The 26010-nt window shown below is 37.2% G+C and overlaps 1 protein-coding gene across 1 annotated transcript in view; it reads right to left on the reverse strand.

The window, feature by feature from the left end:
* cadm1a (cell adhesion molecule 1a) overlaps positions 1–26010 on the reverse strand; it is a 121993-nt gene that overhangs the window by 10939 nt on the left and 85044 nt on the right. Inside the window, exon 10 of the mRNA XM_073823984.1 lies at positions 15184–15216. Within this exon, the coding sequence (XP_073680085.1) occupies positions 15184–15216 (33 nt within the window). The remainder of the gene's footprint in view (positions 1–15183; positions 15217–26010) is intronic.

The following is a 26010-nucleotide window of genomic DNA, read 5'->3' on the forward strand; positions in this document are numbered from 1 at the left end:
TCTGAAATTTGCTGCTGGCTGTAATTCAGGTAATTTTGGGTAAATCTAATGTGTGGTCTTTGGTCTGTGGCCTCGTGCCTATGACCGAATCACAGCCGCGCTGCTACTTGTTACTAGCTTGTGTAGAGAATGTCATTAGCTCAAAGAATTTCAAATTGATCAATATGTGTGTACAAGTATGAGACTATGTTTCTCTCATCACATGTATACAGTAAATCTCCACCAGGTCCTTGTGACCAATGAATAGGATGAAATGAGTTATTTAAAACATACATTTCAGTCAGGGAAAGTAGTTTAACTCACAGGAAATTGTGTATAATAATCGTCATTAAATATACGCAATTTCCAGTTTCTGATCAGTAACAGTAATAATGATATCGACTGGTTTCTTTGTCCAGCAAATTGTTCAGTGATACTCATTACTCTGACGTTGGCTCGTCGTCACGAGAACGTGTTTTACTTATCAGAATGGAGTTAAAACAATTTGAACAAAATAGGGCAAAAAGGGTAGCAATATGAGATCGACACAGTTTAAGTGACTGTTGTAATGTAAGCATTCAGCACAGAGAATCATTATATGTGAACATATGGTTGTTTATTAAACTTAACTATTTACAAACGATCGCACATAGACAAACATACATAAAACACAAATAGACAGAGAACGCGTGAGAGAGAGAGTAAGAGAGAGAGTGAGAGAGAGACAGAAAGTGAGTTGCATTGGACAGGTATGAAACGGTTCTGAACAACCTGAAATCGTTTTTATAAACGCCTTAAACGCAGCTATCTACGTTAGAAAGGACAGATACTTGCAAGCTCTTGTTGTTGTGCATTGGTTCCGTATGTGTTCAGTTCAGAGAGTCCTTTTCAGTTCCTTGAGTGTCCTTGGAGACCGCATGGCTTCGAAGAAGGGTTTGTAGGCCTCATGATTGCAGGGTGAGCACCCCCCCCCCCATGGATCTGGGGGAGGCGCGGGTGACGTGTTTTCAGTCCAAGAGAAGAGAGAAGAGTCCGAGAAGAGAGTGGGCGGAACTGTGGGAGAGCCCTTTAAAGACTTGAAGAATGACGCCCCCCCAGCCTGGGTTTGACCAATGAGAGAGGCTGAAATTCCAAGCGGGAGGTTTGGATAGAAAGGGGGCTTTTTTATGACCCTTTTCCTGAGAGCATGTGGGTACTCATTCATATCTACTAGGGATTCATGCAACTGTAATATGTTGCATGTGTATTGACATATAATATGCATTATCCTTTAGGCCATCAAAATACGAATTCAGAGATACCAAACATGACCATGTGGTTACACCGCACAACACATCCATCCATATCTATAGTAACACATGCATAAAAACATTACACCAAAAGACAAGATACCCAAACCACAATGAAATACACACTGACTTGGGGATTGGTGTGTTCATTCATAGGAAGGTTTGTTAAAGAATTAATGAACGAAGTCAGTTACTATTGCAGTCTGTTTAGGAGAGAGTTGGTTGGGGAAGTTGCGATTCACATTCTTTTGCGTCGTAAAGTTTTTATGGTCTGGCAGAGGGGTCCTGGTCACTATAGCAACCGGGGCCTTGTGGGCCATGTGAGACTTGCCGGAGCCTACAGTTGGGGACTAAGAAAAGGGTGTGTGTGATTTTTTCCTACTTCTAATGAACAATTGTGTGTTTGATTGGTCCAGACCCTACACTTGAATGGTTTCTACTATTTTAAATGAGTAGTATTACAGTAGTTTATCCCTAATATTTCATCCTCTAATAATTGAAAAATCACAACTGTGGGATTGCTTCAGTTTCAGAGTTTCAAAGTAGAGCCATTGGGCGGAAAACACAAATCAAAGAATACTGATGTAACAGGCATGCCTAACATCCTTCCATCACTGCTCAGCCCTATTTCACACAAGCACAAAGCAAAGCCGAAACCCAAAGCTGACATTTAATTCTGGTGTTCAAAGTCTAAATGAAGACAAAAGGTGGAGAAAAGAGAATGAGAGCAAACAGAGCTCTGCATGATGCCAGGACCTTGAGTTATGAGCGAAATACCAAGGCAAAAGCAATCTGGACGGAAAGAGGACAGGACGTGTCTCTGAGGGGTTTGAGGTGAGGACCCCAAGGGCCGAAGTGCCGCAACACATCTCTTCCTCAAGAAGTCATGCTTGCTGGTTTGAAGAAATCTCCCAAGACAATAAAGTGTGATAGCTGGATTGACTTCAGCGGGTCATCTGTCCCATCAACACCACTGAGGAAGACAGTCTAAGATTCTCAGTCAAAAAACAATGGTACGGATGAGTCTGTGCCCACTAGGGCACAAGTAACGTCGTCTCTCGTGTGGACACCCAGATACTGAAGCAGCAGTTATTGATTCCACTCCTTTTGTCTCCATCAGTGTTGACATTTTCAAAAGTGGAAGACTTTTTAAAGAATGACCCAAAATAAGCCTCTTTTGTGTCTTCACGCTATCTTTCTATCATATCTTCCTTTTCAAACCAGTACAAGCGCATCTTTAGAGAGCAGACAGGAATAACAACAATCATTGACAAGAACAGACAGCAGAACTGGGGTTTCGATCCTGTTGGCCATGACAAAAGGTTAGAAGTGTACAGCTCATATTCAGAATGTTCAAAGGCAGTCTGAGAACACATTGCGCTGTCGGTTTACGCCTCACTGTTCTTAGCACAGGTGCGAGGAGGAGATATGCTGCCGTTTTCTTCATGAGTTGCGCCGGTGGCTACACTTGATCTTGCACTCATAGTCAATTACCTCACTTCCTCAGGAAAAAGCTTCTGTTGTTTTATCGTCTTGGACTCAGGCGGTCATTGCCCACTTCTAATAACTTTCTCAAAAGAAGCCCAAGCAGCAACAGATACTGTGGCTCCAGTGGAGATTTGAAATGAACTTTGCTGTGGCTCATTGGGTTCCACATTCCACATTTTTTGTCCTCATTTAGTTTTCTTTCATTTACTTCTTTTGGTTTGAATAAAAAAAAGTTTGAGTTCAATACGTTTTTTTTAGAAAAATACAGTATTGACTTAGAATGTTACATAAGATTTATAAGAAATGTTGGCGTAATGGCTGCTAAAGAATTAAAAGAGAAAATTATTTTAAATTGCAATAATATTTCACAGTATTACTATTATGTATTTTTGACCAAATAGAGACTATATAAGAGACTTCTTTCAAAGACATATCTGTCATAATGAATTTTGACAAAGCCCTGTGATCACACGATTAGGTTGTAATTATACAGTTTCATTCCATTTCATTGATCCAAGTCATACCATGCATTTAGTCTTTTTCAAACTGAGCTCTACCATCACTGGTGAATTAAAGCCTCACAAATTTGCCAGTAATCCAAATATCGTCAAAAAGAAGCACTTCATAATCAAACATCTGCAATGAAAGATCTGCAAGGCGATTCGCGATGATGTAGCTGGTAGATCATATCACTTATGGCCATGTAAAAGGCCAACTGTTGCTCAGCGTCTTGTCCTTCATGTTTTCATAAAGTTTAATAAAGCCCTCCATTCAGAAATCTCATTAAATTCCACCAGCGTTTACTCACTCACAAAACTTCCACATCAAAATGTCTCCTTTGGGAGAAACACAAGAAGCGAGCCGATGTTCAATAAGCATTCAATCACTTATGATGTACTGACAGCCAGAAACCAAACACCCGAAATCTTGCCTCAAATCACATGGAAGCATTATAAAAAAAGGCAGTTACTTCAGGCTTATCTGTTTTGACTTTGAAAAGGAAGGAACGTCTGTGGCAATTTTCTTAATTCTTCTCTCTCCGTATGCCATTTCCATGATGGATGGAAATGTTCCCTCTCTCTACATGGGGAGATAAAATACTGCACTTCACTGCATTTTACTTTTACTTTAAAGTATTGCGGTTAGACTAAGTGATAGGTAAAGTAAAAGATGTTCTAGATTAAATGGTGGCTTGCAAAAAAGAATGCACGCAAGGTGGTTGTTGACGGACTTCACAAGACGGCTTGTGTTAATGTGTTTCTCTCTGCAGTGAGAAAATGAAACCACCTTAAAAAAAACGACAGGGTCACCCTGTCCACGGGCAAACAGAACCTATCACACTCACTCAAGCGCAATCGATTTGACAAGGAGGGAAAAGTCTACCCTCTGGGCAACGAAAGTGTCTCATTTCAAAGGATGTGTTGATTTCAAAGACAGCAGATCTTCTAATTAGATCCTCTAATCTTGTAATTAAGCAAAAGTGATTGCCATGGTGAAAGTGTGAGCAGATTGCAATGAAATGACTCTGCTCTTGGGCCCGTGGTCGGATGGATCACAGATGTGTTATTGCAAACCCTGTCTATATTTACCTGTTCCTTCAGCCCAGCAGCAGCACTCCTGTGCTGTAATGGAAATGTAATTAAAAATCGCATTGACCCCCTGTGTTGCAGTCACCCCGATCAGAGGCTTATGTATAATGCTCAATTTTGCTATAGCCACTTAGAGGTTATGCGTATGCAGTGGTCTTTTGCGACCAAATTGGATTTGAATGTATTTTACCTGAAGGTGTTTCAGTGTACATAGGAAGTTATTTTGTATCTTAAGGGCAATGGATATCGGCAAATCGAAGATGCCACTTTGTTTGGTAAACATAAGTCTCAAGTCATAGTCCAGTGGAATTTCCAAATCAATCCTGTTGCCAGAGACAAAATTAAGTCAAAGTCATAAACAGAAAGATTTAATCTCTCTCTCGTAACCTTTTTGTTTCCTTTTGCGTGTCCTGTATGAAGAAGCTTGAGATAAAGGGTGTCTCGGGTTCCTTCAGACAAATCATTAAGATTAGTGATTACACTCAAGCGTGGCCTATTGTTGATGACAAACACCGGTTACATTCAATTCAATTTCCACTCAATTTCCTCTGCTAAAATCTCCGGGGCCATTCCGAAAGGTTTCCACTTAAACATATTAACAATGTAATTATTTCAAAACAAACTTCTTGATGGCAGGAGATCGGAGAGGCAAAAGCATTGCAGGTGGGAAAGGAATATCTCCAGGTCGCCCTTTCCTTTTCCGTACCGCTTGTTTATCATCCCCGCCGCCACTGCGGCCACTCCTCTTTGTCAGTTCCCGCCTCGAGCTCCGTCAGCGCTGACACGTACGGCAGCCTCCGCAGATTTATAGTTACAGTACACAGAGGCGGACAGAACTGGGCCACGGGGGGCGTTCGGAGGCAGGACATGGAATGAGGGCAACCTTTACAAGCTGCTTAGATGCCACGGATTTTGAGCTTGACAGGTGTGCCTGAGGCGTACTCGTGGACGACGAACCAGATCCTGTGGTTAAGAGATGCTTGATCATTTGTACTTTAGGTACGGCCATGTTTTTGCCTTGGCTTCTCCTCATGTGCCCTTCAAACATCAATAAATCCTCAGGCTGCTTCGGCTGCTTTTGTGGACTAACTCGCATTCACAACAATCCAGCATTATGCAAATCTGGGAACAACACATTCGGCACAAGGGACTCGCGTTGTTCCATTCTGTGAGAAGCAGGGGAAGTGAAGTTTGTCAGAGCTAATCCAGGATAAGATGTCCCTTCCAGGGAACCGTACAAAGCCACGGGCAAGATGGGTGTATTCCTCAGATGCCGCTTCCCTCATTTCCCTCGAGCTTAGGGATCAGTGTTAATTCTTCCCCCTCAGTCGCCAGGAAACCGACAGAGCCAGACAGCATCCGATCGCCTCGGGCGGAGCGCAGGCGCAAACTCAACGTGCTCAACAGGCCAGGGTCATCCACGGAGCAGAGATCTGCCTCCCGCCCTCTCGCTGACTTTATCAGAGCCACCGAATAAATGGCTTTGAATTCCACAATGAGCCTTGCGACAGTAGGGAGAAAGCGGTGAATAAAATGTCATTCCATGTCGTGTAAGGGAGACGTATTTGGCAGAGCCCCCTGGAACCTCATTTTGTGTGGCTTCTAGCGAATTTCTGTCGCTTTGAGGGCTAACGGTGCGATGCTGTATCTCCATCGCAGCAGGTAAACCACTTGCTGGTGGTGTAAATGAAAACCTTTGGCTGGTTGACTGGAGGAAGCCCGCACAGGTGTCCATCTAATACAGTCCTCACATGAAAGGGAAGTCTGCTCTAGCTTCAATGCACGGGCTCTAGAGAGAAAAGTTCCCCTGCTCTCAGCGTGAGCTTTCTGGCCAGCTATAGTTATATAGACAGCGGGGAAGAGATTATAGATGTTCAAACATTTATTTTTTCCTCAGCCAGCTGGACTCTTAAGAGTAATGTTTCATGTGAGACTTAATTGATGCCCAAGGACACTTAATTGCTAGATAAAAGAGGCAGGATGGACAACATAGTTTGCTTAATAATAGCACTTAATGATAGTGCTAATGCACCTTTTAGGCAAACAATTTTTGAATGTCAACTCTTGGAAGGGAAAGTGGAAGATGCAGTCTTTAAATAATTAACAAATGTGTTCAAGCCATGGCCTGGAGGTTAGGGCATGTTGCATGATGCCACTCAAGAAAAACCTGTCGCATTACCATTTTCAAATTTTTCTCCATCTAGTCTTAAAGGAGTCATGAACTGAGAAATTGTACTGCACTATAAAAACATCTTGTTAGTTTCAGAACTCAAAACTTTCTCATTAGTCTAAAATCAGCCTATACTGAAGCCGATCTGCCAAAACGTCAGGTTGTGGAATGTGCCACTCTATGACGTAATAGTGTGGCTAATTACCACCTCCGCAGAAGATGATCAACGCCTGCTTCTACATCACTCCTTTTTTAGCCTTGCCCACTAATTTGGGTATGTAGTGTAAATAATGAGAGGCGAATGCTGGTCTAAGCTGGCTCTAAAGACAACAAGACATTGTACAGTGCAAAGTTGTGGAAAAACTTAATGCATTACACAGCAACTAAACCAATTAGATTTTAGCTGACTAAATCTACTGTAGATTCAGTCGACTAAAATCTTATGATATTTATTTGACTAAAACTAGACAAATACTAAACAATTTAAATATGACTAAATCAAAATTGCATTTTAGTCCAAAGACTATGACTAAAAAAAATTTGCTGTCAAAATGAACACCGAATTAAGTCACACATGCACAACTGTTAGCCAGTCATACCAGTGGGTGTTTACTTCTGAGTTTACAATTTGCTGCACTTATTTAAACAAAACATTCTGAAACAGTACAGAAAATAGCCTATTATTTCTAAATTATAATGCTTTTTGATGTAAAACTTTTAATAACATTATAAGTGGACCTCAGAAAACAGTACAACATAATAAAAAGGCAGTTCATGACACCTTTAATATAATATAATAATTAAAGTTTAAGACATTTGACAAATTTAAGCGATTTTTCAATGTTAAATGCATAATTTAATATTTCAAATTATTTTACTTGTATATTTTCACATAATTTAGTTAGAATCAAATTATAAATTGAAAAATATAAATGTAAAACAAATTTATTTATTTTTTGTGTGTGTTGAGTCGAAAGAAATTATTGGCAGAGCATGTAGAAAAATCCTTATTGTAGGGCCCTGCTGCATAAAAAAGGAATGTTGTTTCCAATTAGGCTGGAGTATTGAGACCGACTGTGTCTGCTGGGAGATCGAAGCCATCTCAAACCCACGTTATTTTTTTCCGTCCAGACTGGCCCCTGTGAGCTGGCTCACTATGTTCCTACTTACTAGTCAGTGGAGGAGAGTGCCGAGAAAGGTGTGCATTTGCCATCCCAAATCCTCTGCTTCTGTTAATGCCGTGCAACTCTCAGACTAATTACTGCAGCATATGTGCGTCACCTGTGAGGCCCCTGCAGGCAGTCCTGAAGGCGCCTCGGAGCCCTGCCTCAGCCATTCACACGCCAGCATTACTCCAAACCCTGCTCATCAGAAACACTACACACCGGAGCAAAGTACCACTGACAGCCATACATCACTCGCTCAAACTAAGCAAGTGCGGCTGCAAAGGAAGAGATATGAGAGAAAAAGGGAGTAAAGGCAGACTCGGAGAAAGTCTGCAAAGGAGGCGACCCTTGAAGCTGCAGAAGAACTCGTTCCTGTTGATTGATGAAAGCCCTGGCCGTGATGGCATCCAAATGTGACAATTCGGGGACATTAAAGGCGCCAACTCTTCTGCTTCACCTGCTGCAGTCCAGCTGGGAACAAAGTGGTCATTATCCCACTGTATTCTGCTACGGCGCTCCCTGTGGTTCAGAATCTGCTCAATTATCTTCTCCTCCTGGGCTAAGGTTGACAGGCGTGTTGGCAGGTGTGTCCTTTCCATCCCGTTCACCTCTCCTACTGGAGGATTAGAGAGCGAGGGGGGCATCGACTAACGCTACAGTTCCAGAGCTGTTAACGGCCCTGCCCTTTCATGCCTGCTGGACAGATGAGCGATGAAAGAGCAAATGCTCGTCTTTGGAGATCGAGCAAAGAGACCAGGCCTCAGATGACCACCAACATATAACCGTCCCGAAAAGAGGCCACCGTCTGTCAGAGTTCTATCAATAAGTATAATCAGAGACGCAAAAATGGTGCATTTGACAGAGGGGGATGAAAATAGATGCTCTGCCTGATTACAACATTTTGTATTAGCCGAAAAATACCAACAATATTTAAAGGTATAGTTCACCCAAAAATAAAAATTCTATCATTAATTACTCACCCTCATGTCGTTCCAAACCTGTAAGACCTTTGTTCATCTTCAGAACACAAATTGAGATATTTTTGATGAAATCTGAGAGCTTTTTGACCCTGCATAGACAGCAACCCAACTGACATGTTCATAGTCACATGGACCATTTTAACTAGGGCTGCATGATAAATCGAATTGAAATCGCAATCGCAATTAAGCAAAAGCTGTTATTAAATGTGGTATTTTCACGTGCTTTCAGATGTAGCAGCATTTACTACACAGAGCCATAGTTCACTGAGAAGCTATGCAAACATTAACCATAGCTTCGATTTCATTGTCGCGTGATTAAATCGTCTGCGATAATGAACGCGATACTGCTGTGAGTAAAGTACGATCTGTGTAGTAAATGCTGCTTCATCTGAAAGCACGTGCTGGAGATTGTGCAGCTGTAATTTTAACCATGTCTTTTCTGTCTATACAATGTCAGAAAGCTATCGAATTTTATTAAAAAATATCTTGATTTTCTTAAGGTCTTAAGGGTTTGGAACGACATGAGGGTGAGTAATTAATGACAGAATTTTAATTTTTGCGTGAACTAAACTTTTAAGAACTTAATAAATTATATAATTTCTTTCCAAACATATACAACTTTCTGTCTTCTGTGGAACATAAAAAGATCTAAAAAAGATTTAAAAAATGTTTCAACTGTTTTTGTGCATACAGTTAAAGCCAATGAGGTCCAAAACAACACTAAATTTCCACTGTATGGGAAACAAACCCTGCTTTTTTGTGTTCCACAAAGAAAAGAAAGTCATACAAGTTGAAAACATGAAGACAGTATTTTCCATTTTAGGATTTTTTTTTTTTGTATTTTATTGCATTTTAGACAATAGTTTCCAGTCTATTTTTGCTCTGCCAAATGAAAAAGTATAATAGTCCAAAAAAAAAAAAAAAAGCATAAGCAGGATGAACCGCCACATGTTGCTCAGCATCTCCGAATGAAACGAGCGGAGTAATACAAAGTTCCAGCGCGTTCATCAGCAACATCAGTGCTCTCGGAAAAGCTCTCGTCCCAATCAAGAACTAAGGAGAATTATTTCCAAAGGCAATCAGTAGATGCATATTCTCATTTCCATGTACACCCTCTCAGATTCAAACCTTTTCTTGTGTGCTGTCTTTTCCTATGCATGAAAGGAATTCAGATCAGAGTGTTTGAAAACAAGACGTTAAGTAACACAGGCTTTACTATGCCACAACGGGCAGGGGAATCGTCATGGCGACTGCTTTGAGAGGATGAGGGAGAGGCAGTTAACATTGGCATATAAAACAGCTTCACATCAGAGGTGGCTAAGTTCATGTCAAACAGCGGCTTAGATTTAGCGGTGAGAGAGCGAGGGAGAGATAGGCTTAAATAAGCCCTTGCTTAATTTTGGCACCATGTGTGACACTCACAGATTTTCATTCATCCTTTTCTAAAGCCTGCTATTTATTTTAGAGGCTTTGTTTCACAAAAGACATTCTCTTTAGCATTCATAGGACAAAAAAATGTAGATTTAATTCATTTCTGCCATTATGAAAAGTGTGACAGAGGTGTGGCCACAGCAACGAGAAAAATGAAAGCCATTATTACATCCCTACTGAAAAGACCCGCTCCTTTATGAAAAGGCAGACTCGGTCGTATTGAGAACGAGGATTGAAAAGTTTTACTTTTATAATTGCGAGCAAATAGTCCTCCAAACCGGTTGGCCAGAGTGGAGTGATTTTCCATTTGTCGCAATCACGGGCAAACAAAGCGCTTATTTTACACCTGGTTTCTTACAGGCTCTTTGCCGCATTGTTACTTAAAGCACATCATCAAAAGACGCCGGCGTCATGTTTACCGAGCCCAGCCTTAAACATGTTGTGTGGTGCCACACTGAACAAAGGATGATGAAATGACAAGAATAAGTGAAGTGTGTTCAATCATCTTCTTTGGAAATGAACAGGAATGAGGACTATGCCTGGATGGAGCGATATACAGAAAGAAGAGAAAGAGAGAGCCAAATGGAGGGCCTGCTGAATGGGCTTCTCGCTATCTGAATTCAATGCAGATCCTGAGAAAATAAATAAAGAAAGAAATATACAAGATCTACATATATTGCTTTGAAAACAGTGACATGATGGCAATAAATCAGCTCGAGGAGCGTCAGGCAGAAAAGAGCGTGACCATACACGCAATGGGTCAGGTGAAGTGAGGTGTGATTAATACCAAGGGTGCCAGTGTGTGATGATACAGTAAGAGTTTGACAGGGTTGCTGACACGCTGATAAGAATTTGATCTATCTGACCCTGCCAACCATGTTTCTTCAGGTCTGTAGTGCAATTCATATTCAGTCACGCGACCGCGCTACACGTCCCGTTGAAGACGACATCAAATGGCTGTCATAACACATTTAATTTCCATATCATGACATTTCTCGAGAAAACTTATTTCAGTGGGAAATAATGTTGGTGTTATCAATCATATTTGATTGCACTGTAAAAAAAAAGTTGTAATATTATTGAGGGGTCATATTTTGGCTGGTTTGCATGAATGAATTAATTAATAATAGTTTAGAATAAATATTTTAAATACTTTTTGTTAGTTAATTACTTTTTAATTAATTGATTAATTGCAAATCAACAACAAAATAATAATATTAATAATATTTTAGTAAGTATTATTATTATTATTATTATTATTATTACTTTTTACTTCTGCATGTGAGAATAAAAAGACAAACCTGAATAAAATAATAGTTAATAATATTATGTTTGAAATAAAATACATATGGTCAGTTACATCAATAAATACATTTGTGCACAAATAAATAAAAAGTTTAGAATACATTTGTTGGTAATAAATTACTGCATTATAAAATTAATTAATTAATAATAATACTTATTCATACTTAATAATACTTATTTCAATGGTGAATAATGGTGCTATTAATCGTATTTCATTGCATTGCAAAAAAAATACAGCTATGATATTATTGGTTAATATTATTAAGGAGTCATGCATGAATAAATAAATAATTTAAATGAATATTTAAATATTTAGTGTTTTTTAAATTCAGTATTATAAAAATGATTGAGTTGAATTAAAAACTCTTTAAATAAAATATTTTATATTGTTTAATAAAATAATAAATAATTATTACAAAGCCATTTTGGTTATGGTTTTGGGCCAAGTGCATCCATAATTTTCGATTTCTGCCCAAAATTTTAATTTAGGTGAATAAATAAATAGTATTGAATAAATATTTATAAATAAATATTTGTTTTTAATAAATAACAACATTATGAAATTAATTGATTAATAATAATAATAATAATAACAACAACAACGTATTTCAAAGGGAAGTAATGTTGATGCTATCAATTGTATTTGATTGCCTTGCAAAAAAATCCAGCTGTGATATATTGTTTAATATTATTGAGGGGTCATGCATAAATAAATAAATAGTTTAGAATAAATATTTGATATTTAAATTACTACATTATTATTTTAAATTATTAACGACAACAACTAAAATAATAATATCAATAATAAATTTGTAATATTATTAATAAGTATTATTATTAATTGTTTTACATTTAACTTTTGCATGTGAAAATAAAAAGACAAAACAGAACAAAATAATAGTTAATAACATTGTTTAAAATAAAAATAAATATGGTCAGTTACAATAATAAATACATGCACAAATAAATAAATAAATAGTTTAGAAAAAAATATTAAATATATTTGTTGTTAATAAATTACTACATTATTTAATTGATTAATAATAATAATAATAATAATAATAATAATAATAACTTATTTCAATGAAAAGTTGATGCTATCAGTCATATTTGATTGCATTGCAAAAAATCCTGCTGTGATATTAATGGTTAATATTGTTGAGGGGTCATTCATAAATATACATTATTTGGGTAAATAGATAAAAATATATAAATATTATATCTATTATATGTTATATATGATTCTGCTGCATATAACTGAATAAAAATAATATACTGATATTTAATTTTAATATTAAGTAAAAAGTTAAATTATTGAGTTACAAAATTACTTACTATTATTTAATAAAATAAATAATTATTACAAAGCATTTTCGGTTTTCAATTTTGGTTTTGGTTTTTGCATCCAGAATTTTCAGTTTCTGCCCAGAATTTAGATTTTATTTTGGTGAATCCCTAATAATAATATTCAACAATAATATCATAGCTGGATTATTAACGTTTTTTTTAATAAAATAAATATTACAATGCATTTTCGGTTTCTATTTTTGTTCAAGTGCATCCAGAATTTTCGGTTTCTGCCCAGAATTTTCCCTAATAATAGTATTCAACAATAGTATCATAGCTGGAAGTTTATAACTTTATAGTTCAGGCAATTGGCTTGAAAAATGTTACCCCAAACCTATTTGATATTGCTAACTTGTACACAATAAGACTATCAAAAGTTATTTCGAAAGTAAATAACTGATATCAACCAAACTACTGGATATGTTGTCTTTAACTTCACAATCCATTATAAAATCTGCATATTTTGCAAAGCCAAAGTTCCACTGATTGTTTTGCAATAGAGTATGCAGACCAAAAGAGTCAGAGACAATAAAAATACACAAATAAGACTGTTTTCTGTGGCATTGCTGTAGCTTTCTGTTCTAGCAAGGAATCTTGCCCACTATGTCAGCCTCCTACCTCAACCTCTGCTGAAAACCCCACTTATTGCTTGAACAGCTTGTTGCTAGGCTACACCAGAGAGGGTAAAAAAGACTGTTATCAGAGAGAAGAGAAATCTCCTGAACAGTGAGAGTAGCACACCCAGGAAAATAAGATGGTAAACAGAGTATGTGCATCCGCTACAAAAGCGAACCACATAAAACACACAAGGTGTGACAAGATGCAAATGAGAGGATCTTCTGAGGAGGAACACAGACGCTTTTGCTCTGCCATCATGAGCTGCTCTCTGCGCTACGCTAGACGAGATGTCTTTATTCCGGAAACAATGCGACTTAATTCTCCTGCGTTCCGCTCCTCTTATACCACGGGGTGCGGAAGGCTGTTTCCAACACAAACAAGCATCTTAACATTAGCAAAAACACATATTCGCAACAGGTCAAGACACCAATTCCACAGTCGGATTAAAGAATAGAGAAGCATGCTTGACATTTTACAAACAAGGCATTTCCTGTCCATTTCGATAATGAGAGAGAGAAGAGGAAGCGTCGAGATGACTAACCCGCAACAACATAAAAGCCAGACCGAAAAAGCTCCATGTCACATCTAGAGAACACAAAGATAAGAAGCACTACATTTAAAACCAATTTGTTTCATGAGACAAAGCCCCCTGGGTTCACCTTGTGTTCTCTCTCACCATGACCGAAAACCTTTTGCAGGATCCAAAACCGCTTTGGATTATTGGAACGTGTACAGTGATTCAGTTATACATCACTGCCAGGCTGATATAACTGTACAAGGTTAACATTGGCCTTGTGACATGGTATTTAGAAATGCAGTGAACTGTACAAAAGCTCAATTATTGCTCTGCTACACAGTCAAGCCTGACCACGTTCTGTAGGCACGGTCCAAATTATGCACATGCAAAAGAATAGCCCTAACCTTTAGATTTTCTAGCGCTTGTATTCGGTTTAACCTTTTCCATAAGGAAAGTTGCAGATATATGTAAACAAACGACAAAGCCTCGACTCGATCGGGTTCGCGAGGTGGCCAGGGGGTGCAGAGAAGTGTCGATTTTGAGGTGCGATCCGGCGCGAGTCACAACACGATGGCTAATTAAATCGTTAGAGGGTGTTTCACGAGGCACAGGTGACATAATTACACAGTATCACGAAAAGCCTTTATACGAAATCTAACACATTTACACAAGCATCTGCCACTGCAAACTGAGAGTGAGGATAAAGGGCTTAATGAATTGAGAAAGCGCTTTCGTGGTATATTGTAAAACACAATAAAGCCCGTGAGCTATGCAAATGGTCCCCGTTCTGTGATTTGCGCGCGGAGCTGGCGCACCAAGGTGGAGTGCAATGCCATCTGCGTCATGTAGAGAAAAGGCTCTCCGTTCATTTCTCAGAAATCAAAAACAGCCATTTGGACGTCATTTAAATTCATGAAAAATGATTGCGGGTGGATTACGAGTGTCTGTCGGGAGCTGTGCGAGGACTCGGAAAGGTGAGAAGTCAAAAATGGCAACAAGGACTCGAGAAGGGCTCATGCAGGAGGGATGGCTGTGAGACGTGGCCTGGAATTACACGGCGAACGCTCTGATTAAAACTCCCAGAGGAGCGCCGTGGCGAACAGGTGGGTCTTGGCGGGTGAATGGAATAAAGGATGTGACATACGGGCGGACAGACAGACAGACAGACAGACATATACAGCAAAATCCACATTCGTTGCATTCCCGCATCCCGTGCATGTCGCCGTTACGTGCCGTACTGTACTCAGCTGGCATGCAGAGAATGCCATGCTGTGCTGGCAGAAGAAGGAGGGAGAGGTACCAACCGTGAGCTGCGGCTTCAGTGCTGGGCGCAGCGTCTGAGCACACGAGGAGAGGAGGTGCGGTGTGGAGGAAGGAGGAGGGAAACAGGAGGAACAGCATGCATAAAAAGGAGAAATGGGGGAAAAAAACAAATGGAACTGATAAGCAAGCATTTACACACAATTACAACAATGACCAACACTTTCAAACAAGCTCACAAGAGAATGACAAAATCAAATGCTTTGCACATTAAAACAAACAGGGCATCATCACACACAGCTAAGACTAGGGATGTCAAAATACTTTGGTACAAACAATTCCACAGGTTCTAATTCACCTTCCTCAACAAAGCCATTTCAATAGCTGAGACTGAGATGTATACTCTATTCAGAGTCTGATTAGAAATGGTATAATTTTACTAAAGAAACATTGTCGAACTAAATTTACTACGTAAATTTACAGCAGCAGTCTGCGTCTCTCTCGCCTCCCCTGAGCCCATTGAGTTTTATGATGTTTTAAAACACGCAGTGAGTTTGGTGGGGGGGTAATTGAGAATAAATGGGGGAATAAATGGAGCGTGTTTCACGCTCGCAAATCAGTCTGAATGAACAATATAATGGCGTTAATTGGAAGACTAATTTAAAAAAGTAAGTAAACAACTCACTATGGCTGGGCGATTTTTTTTATTTTATTGATTAATTTGAATTTAATGTTTTGCCACAATTTTACTTTTTTTCAGAAATCAAGGAATCAAGATTTTGAATAGAAATAAAATCAAACGTTAGAATTAGATAATTCTGCAATATGCCAATGATAACAGAAAAGAGAAAAGAATGATCCAACCGTATGTCAGCACATGTGATTAACAGCTCACGTGTGATGCGCTCAAAACGAGATGCGTGTGTATACCTGTGCCTTATGCGCGTTCACACAGAATGCGCTTTTGTGTTGACGAAGATGCGGTGTGAGCAGTGGAATAGGAAAAAAATGCAACAAGATGCTAGTTTTTTGCGTTTTTAGAATGCCGTTTCATGCATGAGATGCTGCAAGAGTGTAACAGTCAAACTCGTCCATATTTACATAGAAAAAACTATGGAAAAGCAGCGAATAAAAAACCTGTAAAGAACTATTACTATTTGTCTGATATTTCATGTTTGCATCACGGTGACAGACTGAAAGCTGCTGTTCATTGTTTTTAGAGAACATTTATAGGTATTAATAGTATACTGGTGTTATACCTTAAGTCATTTTGAATTTGAATTAACTTGACATTTGAGATTTTTTAAAAGCATTTTCCTTGTATTATTTCTTAACATATAATATGTATAAGACAAGTTTGTACGAGAAGTAGTTGTAGTTCATACATCTTTTTTGCAAAGACATTTAACAACTGATTTAACATTTACATCATGTTGACAACTTTATGTGTGGTGCACTTGAAATAGAATTTTCTTTAATTAGAGGGTTAATGAAGAAAAAGTTACTTGAATCATGTTGTACTTACATTTTCAAGTTGACGAGTTAAAAATAGCATATATTTGAGAATAAAATAGATTAGATTTAAATTTTTTGCCGTATCACCCAGCCATACAACTCACACTCTTTTATGCCAAAATAAGACTTAAAATGGCATGAAAACATGACCCCTGGGAGTTTTTAGTAAGTAATCAGCTTGTTGAAATTTAAAGTAAATCTTATTATTTACCAAGCTTTGATGATCCAAAATGTTCAAAAATAGTTCAAAGTTAACTATTAAAAAAATAGCTGAATGTAAGACAAATAAATAAATAAAATACAGTATATTGTTTAAATTGTTACTACTTTGAGTTATTATTTCGGAATAAATGTAAAATGCTTAAAGGAGTAGTTCACTTTCAGAACAAGAACTTACAGATAATGTACTCACCCCCTTGTCATCCAAGATGTTCATGTCTTTCTTTCTTCAGTCGTAAAGAAATGCTGTTTTTTGAGGAAAACATTTCAGGATTTCTCTCCATATAATGGACTTCTATGGTGCCCCTGAGTTTGAATTTCCAAAATGCAGTTTTAAGGGCTCTAAATGATCCCAGCTGAGGAAGAAGGGTCTTACCTAGCAAAAGATCTGTTATTTTCTAAAAACATTTACAACTTATATACTTTTTAGATTTACTTTTTAGGTTATTTTTAGAAAATAACCCATCATTTTGCTAGATAAGACCCTTTTTTCTTCGGCTGTGATCGTTTAGAGCCCTTTGAAGCTGCATTTTGGAAGTTCAAACTTGAGGGGAAACCATAGAAGTCCATTATATGGAGAGAAATCCTGAAATGTTTTAAAAAACCTAATTTCCTTATAAGTGAAGAAAGAAAGGCATGAACATCTTGGATGACAAGGGGGTGAGTATCTGTAAATTTTTGTTCTGAAAGTGAACTACTCCTTTAAAAACACTAACTTAATGAGATTCACACTGTAATAAATAGAACATTGATTACACTGTTATTGTAAAATATAAAATCAATTTTTCTTTTTTTTTTTTTATAGTATAAGTAATGTTTGTTTAACAAAGAAAATGTGACTGGGGCATGCATTTACATTTGATTAATACAAAACAAAACAAAGAAACCTGAAGACTTTGCCTCCTCATGAGATCAGGTAGTCCACAGAAGAACGTTATTTCCCTTATTAAATTACCATATTTTCCCCTCAATTACATTTTATTGTGTTAAAAATCTATACCATTTCTAATCAATAACTGAAAAATGACAACCGAATTTTAACTTTAGCTGAACTATTCCTGTAACGCGTTTAAAAATCTCACATCACATTATATTACAAAAGCTAAAATTGGTCATATTATTCAAATTCCACTTTCTTTTGTGTTTTCAGTTTACATCTTAGCCTGTTAGCTTAACTGATTATGAAGCTCTATTACAAGATAATTTCTGGCATTGAGGAAGGGGAATATGATTCTGTGGTGGGATCTGATTTCAGCTCTTTGCAACAGGTCATGCTTGAATCACTGGGGTGTGCCGCTTTGTAAATGTAGATCATTTTCAAATGGTGCTGACAATCACTGCTGCACTCTCGATCAATACAGTGGGACCACAGGACTCGCAATAAATAATAACTACATAAAATTACCTTTTCATATGCTTGCCTTTCTTACGAACCCAGCTATTGAGTCAAAATCACATGGACTGACTTTGAAGCCAAATCAAAGAATATGAATATGATGTTAAAATTGTATATGAATGCCAACTGAATGCAACCATTGTACGTAATTAGTCATTAAATCTCACCAGACGGCCTCTGACTTTTTGAAATGTTGATCACTCAGCGTAAACCTGCATTACCGCTCCAGGTGATTCCTCTGATATAACAGAGGAATGCAGACTGCCTTTCTGCTTTGAGCTGATGAAATGCCTCGACTGAAATATGGAAGTGAAAGCATAACATGAGGAATGTGAACCCTTATCCTGGTGCATTACCTTAGGGCAGAAAGCGCTTCAAACACACCAGGAGAGCCGTGATGCAGAAGTGCTCATTATGGGAAGAAACATTAGACATGTCAATCACTGTTAGGGCAACACAAACTTTGCCCTTAAAGCACAACTTGGCGTTTCTTGGCTCGATTAGATAGGATCTAGTCCTAATCCAGGTGTTGGCTTTGATGATTCAGCTTCAGTAGAGTATTCGTCAATATTTATCAGATTGACGGAAAGAAGTGGTGCTGATGGTGCGTAGAATACCAAGCAATTCCTTAGCAAAGGTAGATGAACGAGGATCACAAGATGGAGATCAAGAGCACTGGTTGCTTTTGGTTAGAGAGCTTCTTGGATTAAAACATGAGTGTGTCACTTAGCAGTAACGAATTACTGTATGAATGTTGGATGAACATTTTAGATTTGACTTGTTTGCCATTTAGAAATCTATTTTTATCCAATGCGACTTGCAGTGCACTTCTGACTGGGGTAGGCACCCTGAAGTAACCTGGCCTTTATAGTTTGGCCTTTTCAGTGTTTGAACCTGGGACCTTTGGGTTACAATATGAGATCTATACCATCGCAGGTGTGGGTTGTGAACCAGAACTGACCCGTTGCTAAGATCCATCCCCCTTGGTTTCTGTTGCTAACTCAGACTAGATTTACACAATGTTCCATGAAGTGGAAAATTCTATTATTTTAAGTAAAATGTGCTCATGGAGTGATAAAGATTTACTGAATGTTATTCTTAAGGAGGCTGGGATGACCTGTCATTGCAAGCATTTTTATCTGCTGACTTTCTTCAAATAAAAACTGTGGAGACTGCAAATCAGAATCAAAGGAAACGCTTCTCAAAGGATAAAAGGCTCATTTTAATGTGTGATTATAAGTTAATTATTATTAGTTTATAAGACATTATCATTTAGATCATCTAAACAACTGCTGAAATTAATGCCAACTAAAGTAAAATGTAAAATGAAATCTGAAAAACTATTAAAATGAAATGAAATATTAATATTGACCACCACTTAAAAAAAAACTGCTATTAATAATGATAACAGTAATTATTAATATTATCATCATTTTTAAATATAAAATCATATTATAAACATAAATGAAAATAAAATTGCAAAAATTATCTACAGGTTAACAAAATATGACATTACATTTATTACATTTAAAATATAAAATAATATTGAGATAAAAAACTTTAAAATACTCAATTATTAAACTTACGGCACTCTACGGAAACCCCATTAAAATTATATATATATTTTTTTATAATCATCATTATCATAATTATTTATTTACATCTCATTTCAGTCAAAAATCCTAAATTAATATAGAAAATCCTAATTGATAAAAATTTTTATTAAATATTTTCTAGACTGTTTTAATGGTTAAAAAAACAAGCTAATTAATTTATATAAAATGTACACAATTTAACAGCAATTTATTAAAAGTATAATAAAAATGTAATTTTTAAGTCCCTATGAAAGGCCTTTTTTCCTCATATTCAGTTTTATTTTTACAAAATTCCATGTTTTCCATTAATTTTCTGGATTCAATTTTAATAGTTTCATTAAATTTTTAATCAAAACATGTCTAATTAATTTACTTTATTAAAATTAATTCAGTATGTGTGTAGTAGACGAATAGTATTTTTAAATAGTCACAGATACTAGTCCATAACGCATTTTGATTTAACTGTGCTGACCTACTTTTGATTTATTCATCCAAAATTTAGCAAATTCCATGACAATCCAAAGCAAATTCCATTTTTATGACTAAATTCTGCGATTCTGTCTGCATTTCCCGCATCACATATAATACAGGGCCCTACATTAGTGTACAAATTCCAATTGATGAATTTAAAGAAAAGACCATTTTGGAATTTTGAAATTTGCTAAATGTATTTGAGGAGGTTTGTGAAAACTAAGTTCATGTAGCCAAGAACTAGAGAGAGCAGCGAGCACACTTTACTTGCAATCTCTGCTGTTAGGCCTGTAGGTAAAGAACCTTTAGGCGATCAGAAGACCTATATCAACACACTGTGTTACTGTTAGACTGCTCTTTAGTCCTCAAAATAAAAAAACTCTCTCCATCATTAAAGGCATTCATCTGGCACAAAAGCACAGCAAGGCCTTTAACATAATCACTAAAGAAACTTCTCAGCATACCGCTGACATTAGGTCCTTCAAAAGGGCTTCCACTATCAGAAAAATAAACGACTTGAATAATGCCGCACTTACTGCTGCACAGCAAGCCTTTGTATAAGTCTCGAGCCACTGCGCCGTTGGGTGGAGACATTTGAAACATTATCAAACATGAACTGTCAAGCACCTCTAAAAGTGGGCACTGAGTACTCGGGGCGAACAGTTCAAGGAGAGAGTCCTGAGATGAAGCATGAGCCTACGAATAAAACACAATCAAAATGAGCAATAATATCTTCAGGTTATTATTTGACATTAAGAGGGAAGTGGAGGGTTTCCATCACTCCCTGCATGCTGCGATTCCCATCAGGCAGATGGTTTGGAGCATGTTCTCGCTGTGAAGGGAGGAGACACACGGAGAAAGCAGGAGGGACGTAAGGGAGCTGTCCTGGTTATTTACTACTATCCAGGGACAGGAAAAAAATATATGGGGGATCTGATCCAAAATGAGCATTATAATCTTCAAGCAGTCCTCCAACTCTCAATCATCAGAGGGCCTCTGGAAGCCTGCTAAGCCCATTACGTTTCAGGCAGAAGTCCGTCAATAAGTCTGCTGATGAGCAACGGCCTTCCCCCTTGTGCATGGCCCTTTGTTTCAGTGTGGGTCACCTGAGGCGGTGTCCTTGCTTACATCAGCAGCTGATATCAGCAGAGATGACAATAGGCACACAGCTTCGTGGCTAATTGCGACAGCTTTGTGTGGCACAGGAGACGACAGCGAAACATGCGCCCAGTGCCCAGGGGAAGGGCACAACTGCTGAATCTCAGCAGCATGCAGCTCTTCATTCAAAATGTGAAAAAATATACTACAGTAACATATTGGGATGAATCTATTGTGCAAAAAGGCTTCATTTAGACAGCCTTTAAGGACACAGAAGAGGTATTTTTCTGAAAATAGTCAGTTATTACACTAATTATATTAAACTGAAATGAAAGTACTATTAAACTTAAACCAAAGAATAGATAAAAAAGCTAAACGATATTAACCTTGCAGTACACTAAATTACAGAACAACCAACATTTTAAAATATATGTATATAACTATAAATATTTATTTATTAGGGTTCGACGGATTATCAGCCTGGCCGATTATCGGTAAGCATTTTTTGGTAATCGTTATCGGCCATTTTCAAAACCACTTTGCCAATAAAATCATTTAAAAGCATTTAAAGAAATTTTTTGTCAAAGCCCCTGTTATTCTTAATTTTAACATTAAGATAAGATACATAAGTGCTTGATATGCAAAGAAATCGGCCTGGCTGATTATTGGTGCCGATATTAAGCATTTTTTTGGTTATCGGTCATTTCAATACAGATTTTCCAATAAAATCATTTAAAGACAATTTTTGGTCAAAGCCCTTGTTATTCTTATTTTGACATTAATTTTCATTTTTTTTACACCAGACATACATATATATATATTGGTTCAAAAAAAGTAATTGGTATTGAATCGGCCCTCAAGAAAACATATCAGTTTTTCCATCCATATTATATGATGAACAGCAGCATGCAGCTCTTCATTCAAAATGTGAAAAAAATATACTACAGTAACATATTGTGATGAATCTGTTGTGCAAAAAGGCTTCATTAAAGCTGATGTAAACAGCCTTTAAGGACACAGAAGAGGTGTTTTCTGAAAATAGTCAGCTATTAAACTAATTATATTAAACTGAAATGCAAAATAAATTGAAAAGGACTATTAAAATTAAACCAAAGAATAGATTAAAAAAAGCAAAACAATATTAACCTTGCAGTACACAAAATTACAGAGCAACCAGCATTTAAAAATATATGTATATAACTATAAATATTTATTTATACATAATATCTATTTATTATTTAGGTCTTTTAGGGTTCAACAGATTATCAGCCTGGCCGAATATTGGCGCTGATATTAAGCAGTTTTTGGTTATCGGTATCGGCCATTTTCAAAACCACTTTGCCAATAAAACAATTTAAAAGCATTTAAATAAATTTTTTACTTCAATAAGATAAGATACATAAGTGCTCGATATGCGAAGAAATCGGCCTGGCTGATTATCGGCGCCGATATTAGGCAGTTTTTGATTATCGGTCATTTTCAAAATCGATCATTTAAATAAAATTTTTAGTCAAAGCCCTTGTTATTCTTATTTTATCATTCATTTTCATTTTTTTACACCAGACATACATACACACACACATATATATATATATATATATATATATATATATATATATATATAACCTATATATATAGGTTCAAAATATCAGTTATCTGTCTACTTGATCTGTAGTAATTGGTATTGAATCGGCCCCTCAAGAAAACATATCAGTCTTTCCATCCATATTATATGATGAACAATGACTATATATAATTAAAATCATACAATTATTTATACACATTATATATTTTTGTTTGATTACAAATAAACAAACATATATCTGTATTTTTTTTGGGGTGAAAAATGGTGTTTTCGGTTTTTGGCCGAAAGACAAAAACGTCCGAAAATATTAGCCTAAAATGTATGGTGTGGCAACATAAAAAATTCTGACATTTTTTTGTTTATATTATTTAATAAAATAATAAATAATGATAAAAAAAGCATTTTCTGTTTCAGTTGTCGGCCAAGTGCAAGCAGAATTTTCTGTTTTGGCCCAGAATTTTATTTCAGTGCATTTTCAGTAAAAGTAAAAGAGACTGAAGGTGAGTATCCATTCAGTTTACTTTTTCAATGTATCCATTCAGTTTACTTTGTCATCTGCTTTTCATTGGCAATAACTGTCCAATGACACCTCTCATGATTTCTCAGCACACTGAATGCTCTGCATATTTACATTAGATATTCCATTTAACCAAATGAAGAAGGAATGCGTTCTAGGTATAATTTGCTGCTAAATACATTAGGCATCTGTTTGAGTATATGACTGACTGGGACAATAATGAGCAAACGGATAAGGTTTATTTTTTCATTAAGTGTGAATTATTTATCTGTTTGTATTTAGGCAGACTGTGATGTCAGGCAGGTTCAGGCTCAGCCGGCTGAATGTTCTCCGCAGCCTATTTCCAGTTAGCCATCATAGAATGTAATCATAGCTCCCATAACAATATACCTCTACATAAAAAAGACTTATTGGGAGCATTTCTGTGTTTGCATGACGCTAAGTGCAATAAATTCTAGAGGATGGTCTCCCTGGGTTGTGTATCAAAGCACTGCAGTGGTTGTTTTCCCTGTGGTAATGCAATTGACCTTTAGTGAATTAGCCTTTTCTCTGCCAGCGAGCCATCTCTCTTTGTCTGGCTTGTATTCTGCTGCGGGAATCAGACAGGGAGAGAAATGGACTTCTATCTTACGAGCAAGTGCTTTTGCTGGGCAATTCATTTGTTCAATTCCAAAATCAGTTTACCAGATGGTGTTTATGCAATTTAAGCCCTGACAAAAGCACTTTTTTCTCCTCCCTCTCCCCTCCCTTTTTTTTTTTTTACTTGCTAAAATGAATTGGATGCCGACTTCATCTATGCTCTTTCATCAATTACAAAAAAGAAAAATCTTATTTACCAGCGTTTTATTAGCAAGGCCAAACATGTCATTAATGAGGTAACCATTGGTTTAGCTGTGCCCTTTGCAGTGTCCATTTATCCAGAATATTGCATTTGCTTTATAATTGTACATAGGAATACTAGGTAAACACATTATTTTACAGTGGTCGTGTTACTTGTTTGGGAAAGCTACTTATAATCAAATATTTTCATTAGCAGTGTTTGCTGAGGCAATTATCACTAACACTATTCCTCACACATTTGCTCACAACAATGCATTAAGGGTTGGGGTTAAAATAAAGTACTTTCAAATGGGAGAAAAACTCACATTCAAGATTGGGTCTGAGGTTAATCTATGTATTAAAATGTATCTTTTATTTTAAGTAGCACTGACGATGTAAAGTGTTTTCAAATACTCTTTACATTCACTGGTGTCAATTTCTGTGCTCAACCTAAAATAAAAAAAAGAGGAAGAGATAGATTATAAAAGAAAAAGTGAGCAAGAGAGCTCTAAAATGGAGGATCCCATTCGTACAGAGCCTCTCACCACAGCTCGGAATTACAGATTTTGGGAAGTAATATATATAAAAAAACCTGGCTTGGCTACAAAAATAAACACAATAGTCTAGGGAAAATGGGGACATGAGAGGACTAAACAACACCTTCAGAGTCTTCATTCAGTCTTCCCTTTTCACTGTTGCTCAAAGTCACAGATAGATAAATGGACAGAAAGAGATGGAGCAAATGACGGGAAGGGAGAAACGAGAGAGAGATGGAGGACAGATTGTGTTGTCAGCCAGAGAGAAAGAGGCAGAGGAAGAAATGCCTCATCTTTGATCAAATTTGCAAAAGCTTTGTGGGGAAAAAAGAGCTCTCAGAAATATCGATAAACATCCATTTCTGAGCTGTGTTTAGCAGAGAAAAAAGGCAATACAAATAGAAATTAATGACATCTGTCCCCATTGCGTATGGTGGCAAGCAAGGCCCCTCCATTTAGCCATTTATTTTTCAGTGTAAATGGCAATTTAGTCATCTCTAAATGTCACCTCCTGAAGCTGTGGAGCACTTTAGCCTTGCGTTAGGGCTTTAATAGATTTTTTAAAAGTGCAGTATAGCCCATTCCATTTCTCTTATAGCCAGTTTATCAAAAATGTATTAAATTTCTAAGTGGCCTCCACCTCTGCGGACTGATAAATTCATGTGGTGTTCCTGAACTATACACATCCAGCCAAAGGATAAATGAAATCAGCAGGAGGAGGGAGCAGTGTGGCTGCTTAGGACCCACTCTTCCTATTGAAGTACATGGGCATAATAGGATGCGCTTTAAGGGGAAAGCGATAAAAACGTGGCCTGATATAGCAGAGCTATAGGTTTGCATGGCCCGGCGTGTGGAAAGCATATCCGGAGCTGTGGCTTTGCTGGAATCGCTTCGCACAAACAACAAGCAATATGTCCGTAATTGAATAATATTTTCCCTATCAGGGCCGTTTATCCGCAGCGATGCCTGCGGGTTGGACCTCTGGAGGATTTCAATGTGTGCAGCAGGCAGCAGTGTTAACGAGATTCATTCACCTCGTTAATGAAGAAAGAGGGTGTGTCTCATTAGTATGCGTCATCGCTTCTTTCATTAAACACAATCATGTAGCCTAATCACGGCC

The sequence above is a fragment of the Garra rufa genome, chromosome 19, assembly GCF_049309525.1.
Source record: "Garra rufa chromosome 19, GarRuf1.0, whole genome shotgun sequence".
NCBI classification, from domain to species: domain Eukaryota; kingdom Metazoa; phylum Chordata; class Actinopteri; order Cypriniformes; family Cyprinidae; genus Garra; species Garra rufa.